Source organism: Diplotaxodon limnothrissa, linkage group LG9 (assembly GCF_057381915.1).
Source record: "Diplotaxodon limnothrissa isolate DT_005_m linkage group LG9, D_limnothrissa_male_GT1.1, whole genome shotgun sequence".
Taxonomy (NCBI): Eukaryota; Metazoa; Chordata; class Actinopteri; order Cichliformes; family Cichlidae; genus Diplotaxodon; species Diplotaxodon limnothrissa.
This window is the reverse complement of record NC_140604.1, coordinates 31,999,204-32,012,815: the sequence shown is the minus strand read 5'-3', so window position 1 is coordinate 32,012,815 and position 13,612 is coordinate 31,999,204. Positions and strand designations below refer to the sequence as shown.

The 13,612-nt window shown below is 40.2% G+C and overlaps 1 protein-coding gene across 1 annotated transcript in view; it reads left to right on the top strand.

The window, feature by feature from the left end:
- The window catches only part of LOC146625880 (phospholipase D1-like), a 49,859-nt gene that overhangs the window by 35,378 nt on the left and 869 nt on the right, over positions 1–13,612 (top strand). The window contains exons 14-25 of the mRNA XM_085362526.1: positions 89–271; positions 835–1,054; positions 2,120–2,212; positions 5,586–5,714; positions 5,795–5,913; positions 6,089–6,202; positions 8,469–8,579; positions 8,849–8,937; positions 9,977–10,090; positions 10,363–10,412; positions 11,129–11,263; positions 12,930–13,083. Of these exons, the coding sequence (XP_085218652.1) occupies positions 89–271; positions 835–1,054; positions 2,120–2,212; positions 5,586–5,714; positions 5,795–5,913; positions 6,089–6,202; positions 8,469–8,579; positions 8,849–8,937; positions 9,977–10,090; positions 10,363–10,412; positions 11,129–11,263; positions 12,930–13,083 (1,511 nt within the window). The remainder of the gene's footprint in view (positions 1–88; positions 272–834; positions 1,055–2,119; positions 2,213–5,585; positions 5,715–5,794; positions 5,914–6,088; positions 6,203–8,468; positions 8,580–8,848; positions 8,938–9,976; positions 10,091–10,362; positions 10,413–11,128; positions 11,264–12,929; positions 13,084–13,612) is intronic.

The following is a 13,612-nucleotide window of genomic DNA, read 5'->3' as shown; positions in this document are numbered from 1 at the left end:
AGTACACAAGTGTAAAGGCCTTCTGCAGGTTCATAATGGCTGAAACGTTGCATTTCTTCTCTAAATTTTGGGATATTTTGTTCACCAGGTGATGCGCCACCCAGACCACGTCTCCTCCGCTGTGTACCTGTGGGCACATCATGAGAAGATCATCGTCATTGATCAGTCGGTGGCCTTTGTGGGTGGGATTGACCTTGCTTATGGACGTTGGGATGACAGGGAACACCGGCTCACCGATGTTGGGAGTGTGACGCTCTCTCACTTGGAGCAGGTTACTTCTTCAATTTAGTGTCACTTTGTGCAAGAATCAAAACATTTTATAGACCTATTTTCCCATCATCACTCTCCACAGATACTTATCTCGTTTCTTTCAAATAGACTAAAGGAATTAATGCTCTGCTCACATTGAGAAAACCCTGCACAGAAACATACCCAGACAGGTGTTTAGAACCCTCCTCCCATGTTCTGATATTAGGTGCTAATTAACCTCCTTATAACCAAGGGTGTTCCCCAGGGAACCATTCTAGGGCCTCTCAAATTAATAACACTCTTAGCCACAATATCACAAATGCCTACTCCAACTTTTATGTTTCTGATAGAGTGATCTGCTGCTCAAAGTCTTCTTCTAACCAAGCTTTCTATCAACTGAATAACCTTTTAAAAACTTTTCTTAGTAAAAAATATTAAAAACCCAAAAAGAACAGAGGGAAAATGATCTAAAAATGAACCTAATAGTCATAATTAATATAAATTAACTGAATTAACTGGATCAGACTTACATTAAAGAAAGCAGCACAAGAGTGATAATACATCTGTTTTATTACTGTTTATTAGGCTGCAGCTGCCTCTCCCAGCATGGCTGCCCAAGCCAACGGCAGTGGTACGTTTTCCCAGAGCAACGGAGAAGGCGTATTCACTGTGGCAGACTCGATGGACCAGCCAAGGCTAAAGAGTCACGGGAGGTTGAGGAGGACCAGGATGAGCATCAGAAGACACCTGCAGAAACACGGGCTGGCCCATCCCGATAGCGACAGCGACCTGGAGCACGAAGAGTGTGAGTTTCGCAAAAGTGCATGCACAACACAGCAGATGCACAGAACACGCTTATGTCAGGGTGCATGGGTGTACTTTCACTTTAAAAAAACAAAAACTGCTTAGTCGACTTTATGTGCAGAGTGTGTGTCTCTGCAAAAATAAAAGATTTTTGCTCACCGGCGCTTAAATTATGTTGTGTTTTCATCCTTGCCTTCAGTATTTTCACAACGTTTTGATGGAACAGATGCAATTTGTTTACGTTAGCTTAGGCATGGTAAGACAGACTGTGAGCCACATGGGACTCTATCGGCTAATGATATTGGTATCTGCTGCCTCCATGTCTCCATCACATGCTGCTCTTTTTAAATGTAGTTTCATAGGATGATCTAAAGTGGCTCTTTTGATGTTGGAGGTTGCCGACACATGGGTTAGGTAAACAGTACTGTGTGTTACTGGTGTACGATTCATGCCATTTTGGGAATGACAGTGCTATGGAAGATGATAGGTGACAGAGTGAGGTAATCATCAATAATCAAAGCATCAGCTTTGCCCCCATAAAACTTTGCAAAGATTAATGAAATAGAAAACAGGAATTAAAGACAAATGAATCTAAAACTATTAGTTTAGGTTGTTTTTTGTCTTTCTATGTTAATCTCTTTTAAATACATTTCATCTTAAAATGTAAATTTTTACTAGGTTTATTTATTCCTTGCTTTTATTTTATTTATTTTTTTATTTCCTTTCTTTCTATTACTTTAATAAGAACATTTATTATTATCTGTTTATCTTTATTAAATCAATACATGCATTCTTTCTTGTTAGCTATTTCTTTACTCTCTTTTTGTTAAATTAAAACATTTCTTCCATTGTTTTCATCATATTTGATGGTGGCATTCGTGCTGATGCTTTTTTATCTGCCTCGGTCTCGTCAGTCTCTCGTATTATGTGGCCGTCAGAACTGCATCAAGAACAGCTGAAATTAACCTGTAATTAATGAGGTGTTATTAATTAACATGAACTCAAATGCTCCTGCTTAGAGGGAAGAAGGTGATTTGATGTGTGTTTTCATGGGCGCTGCGTTTAGGTTGGTCTGACAGCATCAGCAGCCATCAGGCTCTGATCCCCGGCAGGCTGTCAGAGCCGAGGGTGGCCATACCGCTCGGCCTGTGCCAGGCTGGTGAGTTGGAGGCAGGGTGGCTGCTAGATCGCCTGTTTTGCAGTGTGCTTTGCTGTGGTTTCAGCTTGACTGACATTTGATTCTGTTTGTCAAAGGTCAATCTAAGCTTCTATTTTTTTATTTAACTTTAATTAAGACACGACATTTAATCAAAAGAATAAATGTTATACCAGGAAAACAATTAGTAGAAATTTTTGTGTGCCAATGCAGTCGCTACTGTATGAGTTATCACTAACAAGCAAGCATTAACAGACCTGATTTAATGCTTCCACCTAACGGGCCTCTATGTGAACCATAAGTCCCGTTGATTTTCTAAACAAAACTAAAATCTCACTCAAAAGTCACAGTTTAATGTTCCCGATCGACTGACTTAGAGAGACTTGGAGCTTTTTATTGTCACTGTGCAGTTTCTTGCACAGCGAAATTGGGTAGCTGGACTACAAAGGTGCAAAAGTAAAAAAAAAAAAAAAAAAGAGAAAACAATATACAACGAGGGAAAAATAAAAAGCAATATGTATGTGTACATATATACATATATGTGAGTGAACTATATACATGGTGTATGCATTGGAGACATTGAAACAGAAACATTGTGGGGCTGTATACAAGGGCATGCAATAACACGTTTTGATCAAACGACCAAAGGTTCTCAGTGCTGTTATCTAGTCCATTGCACCTGCACACGCAGTGAGCTGAGAGCATGAATACATTCATAAACGTCAAAAAAAGCTAAGAAATGGGGGAGTAAGGGGAAAAAACGCACACACAGAGGGTGAAAACGTGTATTTGTGAGTTTAATGATAAGGAATCAACCAGCCTTCTCTTAAATAACTCACAGCTCAGTCTGATTGTGGCCTGTTTCAGATTTTCCCTTTAATAATCACTTTCACTCCATTTATTTATTTTTTTAAACAAACACGTTTCTGAGCGTGTTTCGTTCCTGCAGTAAAACAGCTGCTGCAGGCTTTGTGTTTTTAGCTGCAGGAGGCATTTTGTTTGTTTGCCACGTTCATCTACGTTAATCCTGCTGATGTCATATCACAGGGAACGTGATGCAAATTAAACAATAAGGGCAGAAAAATCACCCCTGCTGTTGCTTCTTCTCTTTGTTTGCACATCTGATACAGTTGACCGTATGAATATGTTTTTGAAATGAGCCTCCAGCCTGGCGGGTAGGTGAAGTGATTGTAGTGCAAACAGGGTGAGTGGAGTTCAGTCTGCTTGCAGCCTCTATGTCCTGTCCTCCTTCCAGCTGCTGTTTCATGTCTTTAAAATGGCTGTTGAAGCATTTTCAACACCCATATATCACTGACAGAGTCTCCATGGCTCTCTAAGATAAGCTGCACTGTAAAATTGAATTAGTTCCCAGAACTTAAAAAGACTATGCAAACTCATTGCCTCAAAAAACAAAGTGAAGTTTACTTAAGATAACGTTCATTGCAGGTATACAGTACTAAGAATAGCCAGGTGTTTCTGGCACAATACTAAATGTTTACCCTCTGATAATCATTTCAAGTTCTACTAAATTAAAAAATAATTTGTGCCAACTTAAAAAAAATCACACTATTTTTTTACAATCCTTGAAATTTCTAGTGCAGCATTTATATTAATATAACACTGAATACAAGTATCATTCAAAAAGAACTCATTTGCTTTCTTAAACATTTTTTTCCTGCATTTGCTGTAGAACAGACCTCAAAGTAGACAATCTCAGGCTCCCTCCCCACCGGAGAGGCGACATTCAATGTCCCACCTGTCAGTCTGGATAGCCCTGACCACCACCCAACACACATTAATGTCAGGAAAGCATATTTTTAAAAAGAGCTATGTTCAAGAACTTTTCATTGTGATTATTTGTATAATAATTTGGACACAAAGCAAATTTAACTGTTCAAAAACTTGCAGACTTCATTATATATTGTGCAGACAGTGTGGACCCTCTAAACCAGGGCTGGGTAACTCCAGGCCTCGAGGGCCAGTGTCCTGCAGGTTTTAGATCTCACCCAGAGTCAACACACCTGAATCCAGTGATTAGTTCATTATCAGGCCTCTGGTGTAGACACCTCTGCTCTAAACTAAGTTTGTGCGATATGATTTTTCAAGAAATGCAGATTAAACTGTCGTTGTTTGTATTTACTTACACAGGATGTCTTGTGGAATTAACTCATCAGTGACTGCATAGTGCAGTCATAACGCAACTCTAATATCAGAAGGCAGGAAACGATCAATAAAGAAACAAGTTCCCCAAAGCAAAGATCAAATGAAACAAGAAGTAAAACAGGTTGATCTGCAGTATAATTACAGTTGCAGTTATTAGCAATTGTCACTGACAATTACTAATATATTGGAAAACCAAAATACTTCCCACTCAGGTTATGTCTCTCTGTCCAGCAGCTGCTTTTCTAGACTCAGTTTGATAAGTAAGAGTTTGATGTAATGTGTGCTGTGCTGGTCCTGAGCCTCAAAGACTGTAAGAAGCAAGCAGAGGGAGAAAAACCATTTAGAAGCTGATTTGATCCTTAATAGCTGTGCAGACCCCATACAACCACATTAGACTAACACATTTAGTATTAAAAACATCATCTATTGCTGTGTCTGAATGTGTGTTATTGGCACTGTCAGTTTAGGCCTAAAGAGATATGTGTGTTAAATTAGGTGGTTTTATTTTTTAATGTAATGATTACATGCTTGTTAAAAGAGTCCATGTCCAACTTGTGGGATCTTTATCCCACATAAAAATGTATAAAACGACTTCAGGTGACTGTTGTCTAAGGAGCTTGGAAAGAACTGTTGTTGTTAATTGGCGCTACATAAACAACATTTAATAATTTAATAAAAAGCCAATGCTCATGTAAAGGTATTAAAACTATTTTTAAATGGCAGGCTTTTTTTTTGTTTGATTGTATGAAAGTGTACTTTTCATTTGATCTATGACCTCAGTAAACACTTTCCAGATCAGTTCATGGCCTCTATTGATCCACGGCCACTATTAAAATATGGTCCTTATTTGTATCACTTTGGACAATAAATCTCACGTACCGTGCTGACTCCATCCATCTCTGATATACAGTTTAACTGTGGTGTGTGCTTGGATGTGTATTTTTGTCAGCAGCAGTATCTTTGAAAATCCCACCATGAAAATGGTGCGTTGTTTAAACAGCACAGGTGCAACATCAGGAAAACTGAAATGCTCAAAGAAGAGACCGTTGTTATCATTGTATATTGACCATATAATGGTTTCAAATAAGTATAATAAGAACTGGTCAAAAATGAACTCCCCAGGTTGGGTGAACTCACTGAAATAGCTTTTATAAGAATAGTTCATTGTCTTCTTTTGATGATAGATAATTGATCAATATCAATTGTTTTTTAGCCTCTGACCCAGTGCAAAATGAGCCTGCGGGGGTCAGAGAGTTGCATGGGAACACGCGATTCTGGCACGGGAAAGACTACTGCAACTTTGTGCACAAGGACTGGATTCAGCTAGATAAGCCTTTCGATGGTAAGCACATCATTGATGGTCTCACTCTTGATGCAGGATGCTTTTCTTTAGGTCTGAACTTCCTGTTTCTGCTTCTTTAGATTTCATAGACAGGCACAAAACTCCCAGAATGCCTTGGCATGACATCGCCTCAGTGGTTCATGGGAAAGCAGCTCGGGATGTGGCCAGACACTTCATCCAGCGGTGGAATTTCACTAAGGTTGGGGGTCATGCTGCTGCTGCTTCAGTCTGAATAAAAATGACAGAACTGGGAAAGTTGTGATCAAAAATTATGTGATCCCTGGTTGAACTGACTTGCACTAAACAAAGTCTGCTTGATTTTCATGACTGTAGAAGAAAAAGTTGATGAGATCTCTTTTCTGTTGCATTACCAGCTTGTGAAGCCAAAGTACCGCTCCCTGTCATACCCATATCTGCTGCCCAAGTCTCACACCACTGCTGGAGAACAGCGATACCAAGTCCCCAACTGCATCCCCACCAAAGTACAGGTTAGTAGAGGTACTAACCCCCAAGTAGGCTATTTTGGGGTTGTTGTTATTTTTGCTGGCTTAGCTAATAGTCATCTGGTGTCAGTTATGTGCCTTAATCTTCGGTGAATTAATTAGTTTTACATTAATTGTAAAAAGTTGAAGCTACAAACATTGGTTTATATACTGTAATATACATTATTATGTAGTTTGTTGTGTCCGGATCAGCCGGTTTCTCACTTTTCAGACAGGAGCTTTATAATTACCGTATTTTCACGACCATAAGACGCACTGTGCTAAAAGGCGCAGTCTCAGTTATGTGTGCCATTACTGTATTTAACACACACATAAGGCGCACTGGATCATAGGGCGCATACAAGTACCGTATGCGTATTTAAAAATAAAGCGGGAGCAAACCTGAGTTCGGTACCTTACTCACATTTTTATTACCAGTAATCGTCATCATCAACAACACACAAGCATACAAGTGTGCGTATTTAAAAATAAAGCAGGAGCAAAACAAAGTTTGGTACTCACATTTTTATCATCAATCAAACCCATCGAAGTCCTCATCCTCTGTGTCTGAATTGAACAGCTGCGCTAAATCTCCATCAAACATGCCAGGTTCACTTTCTTCACTGTCAGAGTCACTTTCCGTGCCGTGCGGCTCCTCGGAAATGATGCCGGCTTTTGCGAAAGCTCGAACAACAGTGCCAGCAGACATGTTAGCCCAAGCATCTACAATCCATTGGCAAATTGTGGCGTAACTCGCCCGGCGCTGCCTTCCACTCTTGGTGAAACTGGTCTCCATCGGTCATCCATCGCTGGATGTGTTTGTCGCCGATGTGTTTGCTGCAGTAGGAGCGGAAGATGGCCAGCTTTTCCTTATAATCCGCTGGAAGTTGCTGCGCTACCGTAGTCCTGGTCCGGATGGAAAAATGGCACCGTTTCATAAAAAGTGAAAGTGAAACTGCTTTTAGCCGAATGGTGACCGTCGAAACGCTTCTCCCGCTTGTTCTTTGCTCGATGATCGCCTTATGTCCGCGGAAACTCAGCTGCGTCTTCTTGACCTGTCGGAGCTTGTTTTCCAGCTTCCTCCACTTGCGAACCATCGATTCATTAATCTTAAATTCTCTCGCCGCTGCTCGATTTCCATGTTCCTCCGCGTAGCTGATGGCCTTCAGTTTAAACTGTGCTTCGTAAGCGTGTCTCTTTGCCATTTTCAGGGTTGTTAAAACAACGATGTGCTGCATAACGCACATACCTGTTCTTTTATACACGTATGTGCAATAAAGTCAACGCACACACTTCACCCTTTAGCGTTCTCATGATGTTCTCTACTACGTCCTCCTTACAACACATAGGGCGCACTGCGCTATAGGGCGCGCCGTACTTTTTGAAGAAAATCTAAGACTTTTAAGTGCGCCTTATGGTTGTGAAAATACGGTATTAGGCCAGAACTTTGCCACTTGAACTGACGTGGCGTCCCCCAGAGCTCTGCCTTAGGTCCAATTATGTTTCTATTCAAGTCAATTCAGTTTTATGTATATAGCGCCAAATCACAACAGCAGTCGCCTCAAGGCGCTTCATATTGTACAGTAGATCGTACAATTGTACACGATTCCTTTTGCACACACATCCTTTCATTTCCATGAAGATAATATTCAGTGATTCATATCAAATAACCTTCGTAGAGTTTGACTGCATTGTCTTGTGGTCAGTTTAGGATCACATCAGTTGTGAATAAGATCTTTATTGTCCTTGCTTGGGGTTCTTCCCCAACTCAGAGGTAGAAATCCACTGTTTTCTGGCAGAGAACCAAGACCTCGTACTTGGAAACTGTACAAGGTCAGACTTGGAGGTGCTGACTCTCATTCCAGCTGCTTCACGTTCAACTGCAAAATACCTGCTGAAGATCACACTGAAATCAAACCAACAAAACATCATCTGAGATACAGTTCAGAGGTTCCCAAAACATAAAAAAGGAATGTTAAAAATGTTATAAATTTTCTACATAGTTATTTGTTTGTAATTTATTTGCTAACCCACATCAGGTTATTCAGCATGGAAAAATTGAGCAGAATAAAATCAAAATATGGGAATAAATGGGAATGCCAACTAGCTGATAACCAAATATAGAAACATGTTCACAAGGAACAGTTTCCAACTTTTTTGTAAAAGCTGAAATAAACATAAAAAGGTAATAAATCTTGTCTGTGAAGTTTCCTCTGAGTGACAGGAAACAGAGTCTGTGACTTATTCCCATCGCTAATCTGTGTTCCCTCAGATCCTGCGCTCAGCTTCAGATTGGTCTGCTGGCATCAAATACCATGAAGAGTCCATCCACAATGCCTACGTTCACGTCATCAAGAACAGCCAGCACTTCATCTACATAGAGGTTTTCATTTTTACACATATAACACCTTCCTGTAGTAGAAGTATAACAACAAAAGTAGAAATTGTTTCTAAACGCTGCAACATAGAAAGATACCAACTTGATTTTTAAAGCTTCAGCCTTATTTTGGCTTCATGTTCTTGCAGAATCAGGTCTGCGTATGCAGCATGAAGCTTTGATATCCATAGGAGCACTTCGCTTTTCTTCACTGTGCAGAAAATATTTGTGACCTTTGTACAGGATATAAGAATGTTTCTGTTTTTATCTCCCAGAATCAGTTCTTCATCAGCTGTGCCGACAACAAATATGTTTTCAACCAGATAGGAGACGCGATTGCAGAGCGCATCATTCGTGCGTACAGGTAAAACACAGATGCACACGCACACAGCGTAACGCTGAAAGAACACACAGTTTGTCGATGTTTGTGTGGCTGCTGTGTGTTTAGAGTAAAAACACTCCAATGGACTCGACACTCGCTCTGGTTTATTGTGACATTATTTCCTAGAAACACAGTGTTTGTGTTGCTCTGTGTACCTTCCACATGTTTAACAGATGAACTCGGTCTGACACAGTCAAAGAGCTCTTTGGATACTTTCCTTTTGGTTCTCCTCTCTGTGATGTTTTGCTGGCGGGAAGTTTATTCTATCCTGCAGAAACACAAACCTGCCCCGACGTCTCTGTGGCTTCAGTTTATAAACAGTCCAGGATGGGTTTTTGATGAACCTTCCAGCTTTAGTGGATGCATACGCAGGAAAACATGTGTAGCATAATTAATGCATAATTCATTTAAAGATCTTTAAAATGGCCACACTTTGAAGTTCAAATTCTTAATCAAATCTTTTTATTTACACTATAGCAGATGTGGGTTTTTTTTACCCGCATAGATACGTTTTTATCTGAGTTTATGCTTCACATCCGTTTTTGCACCAACTTCCTGGGCTCAAAGTCAAAGTTGTGCACAAGAACAATGTCCATTCTGGAAAATTCACGGACTGCTTGTTGTTGTACAGTTATTTAGAGGATTGTTTTGATTTTATAGTCATGTTTAGAAGGACTGAAGTACCTCTTCCTCCTCTCAAGTTACTGAGCTCGTTAAAATAGCCTTTAATGAGTGAAGCGCGAATATAACCCTCTACCAAACTATTGGATATTTCGGATGTTCTGGTCCTGGAGGCACTGATCTTTGTTTGATGGCATCTTGGATAAGGTTGCCAAACGGATGGACAGTTGATGGATGTTTAATCACCACCTGAAGTGTCAAGCCTGGTAGCGAACTCTGCAGTTGAGGGAAAAGCTGCCAATCATTGGATGTCATCAAATAAAGACAAACGAGTCTAAAATATTGTGAAAAGCTTCATAAATACACTGAAATGTTGTGATTTTCTATGTGTGATTTTTAGGGCGGGTAAAACGTATCGTGTTTATGTGGTGACGCCGCTGTTGCCGGGCTTTGAAGGAGACATCAACACTGGAGGCGGCAGCGCCATCCAGGCTGTCATGCACTTCAACTACAGGTGTGTGTGTGTTTGTAAGTAACAAAGAATGAGCCACGTTAAACCACTGCCACACCTTACCTTTTAACACACACACCTGTTAGATCTGCCGTGTGTGTGGGTGCTGTGTGCCTTCACTCCGTTCCTTTTTTTGTTGAAGCATTTTTTTCTCGCCCACATTCTTGAGTAAACAGGCAGCGCTTCCTGTTCAAACATGCTGACACACACAGAGCCTTGTGTTGTGTGGAATGTGGACTTGCTGCTAATCCTCCTCTGTCTCTCTGTCCCTGCAGGACCATGAACAGAGGAGACCACTCCATCATTTCCCAGCTCAAGAAAGAGAGTAAGTCAGCACTAACTGCAACACCCTGATGGTTACAGGGTGTCACGTAGCCGCTCTGGTTGGGACTATGAGCTCTCTTTGCACTGTATGCACTGTATTTTCCATCATTGTGTCACAGCCTTTAACATATGTAGGGTTAAGTTAATAAATTAGTTCTGAAAAAAGCAGTTTATTTACAGTCAGCTGAATCTTAGATAGACTTTTAATCTCAAATCCTGTTTATCGTGTATATTTGTGCAGTAATGCCTAAAGCTTGGTTTATACTTCTGCGGGAAATCTACGTCCTAACTTGTGTAGTAACCAGAAACTCCTTTTATCCCTAAAATGACACCGTCCATGCCATTCAAGTCATTGCAGCGCAGTGTTAAAATGGGATTCCAGTTACAGTGTAGATTGTTACAGTTACAGTAACTTCAGCAATGTTTTCCTGTAAATTGTAGTTGTAGCAATGAAGCTCTTACCTGAGTCGGTTTGAACATTTTATTCGTAGTTCCCTCGCTCACTTCGGTTTCATTTGTATATCACCAACTCACACTTTTATATTGTAAGATAAATAATCGATAGTATTAGCCAGAGAAGCGCATCAGTCGGTTCCTTATGAGCAAACACTAGGTGACGGTGTGGATTTTCTGCTCTTTCTATACAATTTCAATGATCAAAACCCCCAAACTGCTAAAATACTGATGTGATTGTAACTGTGTGGTGTTTGCTTGCAGTGGGAGATAACTGGATAAACTACATCTCCATCGCTGGTCTGAGGACTCACACTGATCTGGAGGGGAAGCTCGTCACTGAGCTCATCTATGTCCACAGCAAGATGCTCATCGCGGACGACAACACCGTCGTCATCGGTGAGCAGCTTCAACTGAGTATAGGAATTAAATTCCACCCTGAACATGTATAATAGAGAAGCGAGAAATGAGAGCTGCAGAGTGAGACGTGTCAGAAGATTTTAGATGTTTTTAAAATGGTTCAAAACAAAGTCACGACTCAGTTTCCACAAGATAAGACCGTTTTCAAAGATGGAGAGAGATGAAATCAAACACCTGTTTCTGATGAGAGTTTGTCTTTTGTGCAGATTAGTGGAAGATGCTGTGCTTTACAGGAAGCTGATGATCTATTCGGTTTATAAGTTCATTTAAAGACGCGTGCTTCCACAACTCTGGTTTTATTTGGAAATTGCTATAAGAGTTTTAATAATTTAATTCAGAATTACAGAATTTCCAATAAATAGTATAATTTATACATTATTTTGATCACTGATGACATAGTAGCTGTAAAAGACAATAAGTTTTCTTATTTTTGCAAATAAATGTTTGAAGTAAAAGACAAAAATGAGTGAATCTAAGGAAATTACTGAAGTGGATTCCTTAGATTTGACTTCTTGGTTTGTGTGTTATAAAATCATCAGGATCATTTCATGTAAACAACCAAACGCAGGGTATTACATTTTTGTTTGTTTGTTTTAATATTAAATGATGCTGTTTAAAAATGTTACCTTCTTACTGTGGACAGTTTCAGAGTTTCAGGCGCTTGAATTAAAATCTCGAGGTTTTAGTTCAGGTTTTAAACCCACTGTGGGAGAGCACCACTTGTGGCCACAAGTGGCGTCATCTAAAGCCACTTTTTTATATATCGAGATATAAAATGAGACTGATGGGTTAATTTGGGAGGCAATGATTGAGTTTCTCAGATGTTTTCATAAGAAAGGCCCAGAGTGTTGTGTACGGATAATCTGAGAGTCGTTGACACCCGGACGGATGTGGTGGTGATGGGGAGGAGAGTTAGTACAGTAGATTTCAAAGGCAGAATTATCTGATAATGTGGTGACATCAGTATTATAAATATTGGTTGACAATGTGGGGAAGTGATGGTTAAAATAACAAAAATACTCGGCCAGAATAAAGAGATAATCTGAGGGAGCAGAACTTCCTCCTCCAAACTTCATCTCAAGATCTCTTTTCTGTGAATCATCTCTAAGCTTAGGTGATAGTTGGCAGTAACTCTTGACCACTGAACAGTGTCAGCATCCTATAATACTGTCAGGATATGTTGCTGATGTCTTGACTGTTTTGTTGCTGTTTGCATCGTAAGTAAATTTAGGAATAAATGCGTTTTTCTCTGTTTTTAAATGGAAAGTTGGTGCTTTTATTTTGCCCACACCCACAAAGACAAGTTTAAAAGAAAAACATTTCCCTAAAAAGCTGAATTAGCACAAGAAAGTAAAAGTAAACTTTTATTTAACAAAAACTCTCCTGTTGAATTAATTGTAATTAAGTCTTTTAGTGTCTCGTGGTAGTTTTAGTGAAATGTATTTGTTTAGCTGCAGGTCTTATGATTAGGATGTGATTCTAACATAAAGTGAAGTGAAAACCTCCAGTACACTCAAACTGGCTGTGAGAGAGCTGCAAACAGCCTGAACAGCAGAAACCTAAACAGTCTAAAATCCAGTGTTGCAGCGCCCCCTGCTGGTGCTTTCTGTCCCCTGACGCCTGGTTTGATCCTCGGTTTCTTCAGGTTCTGCCAACATCAACGACCGGAGCATGTTGGGAAAGCGGGACAGCGAGGTGGCGGTGATCGTGGAGGACTCGGAGATGGTGGACTCGGTGATGGACGGAGAGCCGTATAAGGCGGGAAAATACGCCCTGCAGCTCCGGCTCGAGTGCTTCAAGTACTGAAAAATGTGCAATTACACATTAGAAAGGCTTATTTGACAGAAACACTGATTATTTAATGATGATGATAACTGGAAACATACATTCTCAAATCAGCTGTCCAACGCTAACGTGGTGAAAGAATGGGAGGTTCAGTCCCAGCCTGAAGGAGCGTGTTTGAGGCAAAACCCTTCTTTCAGATTAATTTAATATTAGTGCATTACTGCTCTCTTAACCTCCTTGTTTTCTGACATGGATTCTGCTCTTCACCACCTCTCACTGGGTGCAGATTTCAAACTTCTCAGACTGCACACCTCTGCCAGTTTGGAAATTTCCCTTCACATCACGCACGACTTGAGTTTCTGCATCCATACTGACATCTAGATCCTGATTAGTTAGTTACATTGTTGTCTTTCAAAAAGAAAAAAAGAAACCAGAGAACAGATAAAAAGAGGTGTGATAGTGCAAACATCCACACAGTCACTGCTTCTTAATATGTGGTTCAATCCATGAAATTAAACAATCCAGATGTGACTGAAGTGCAGC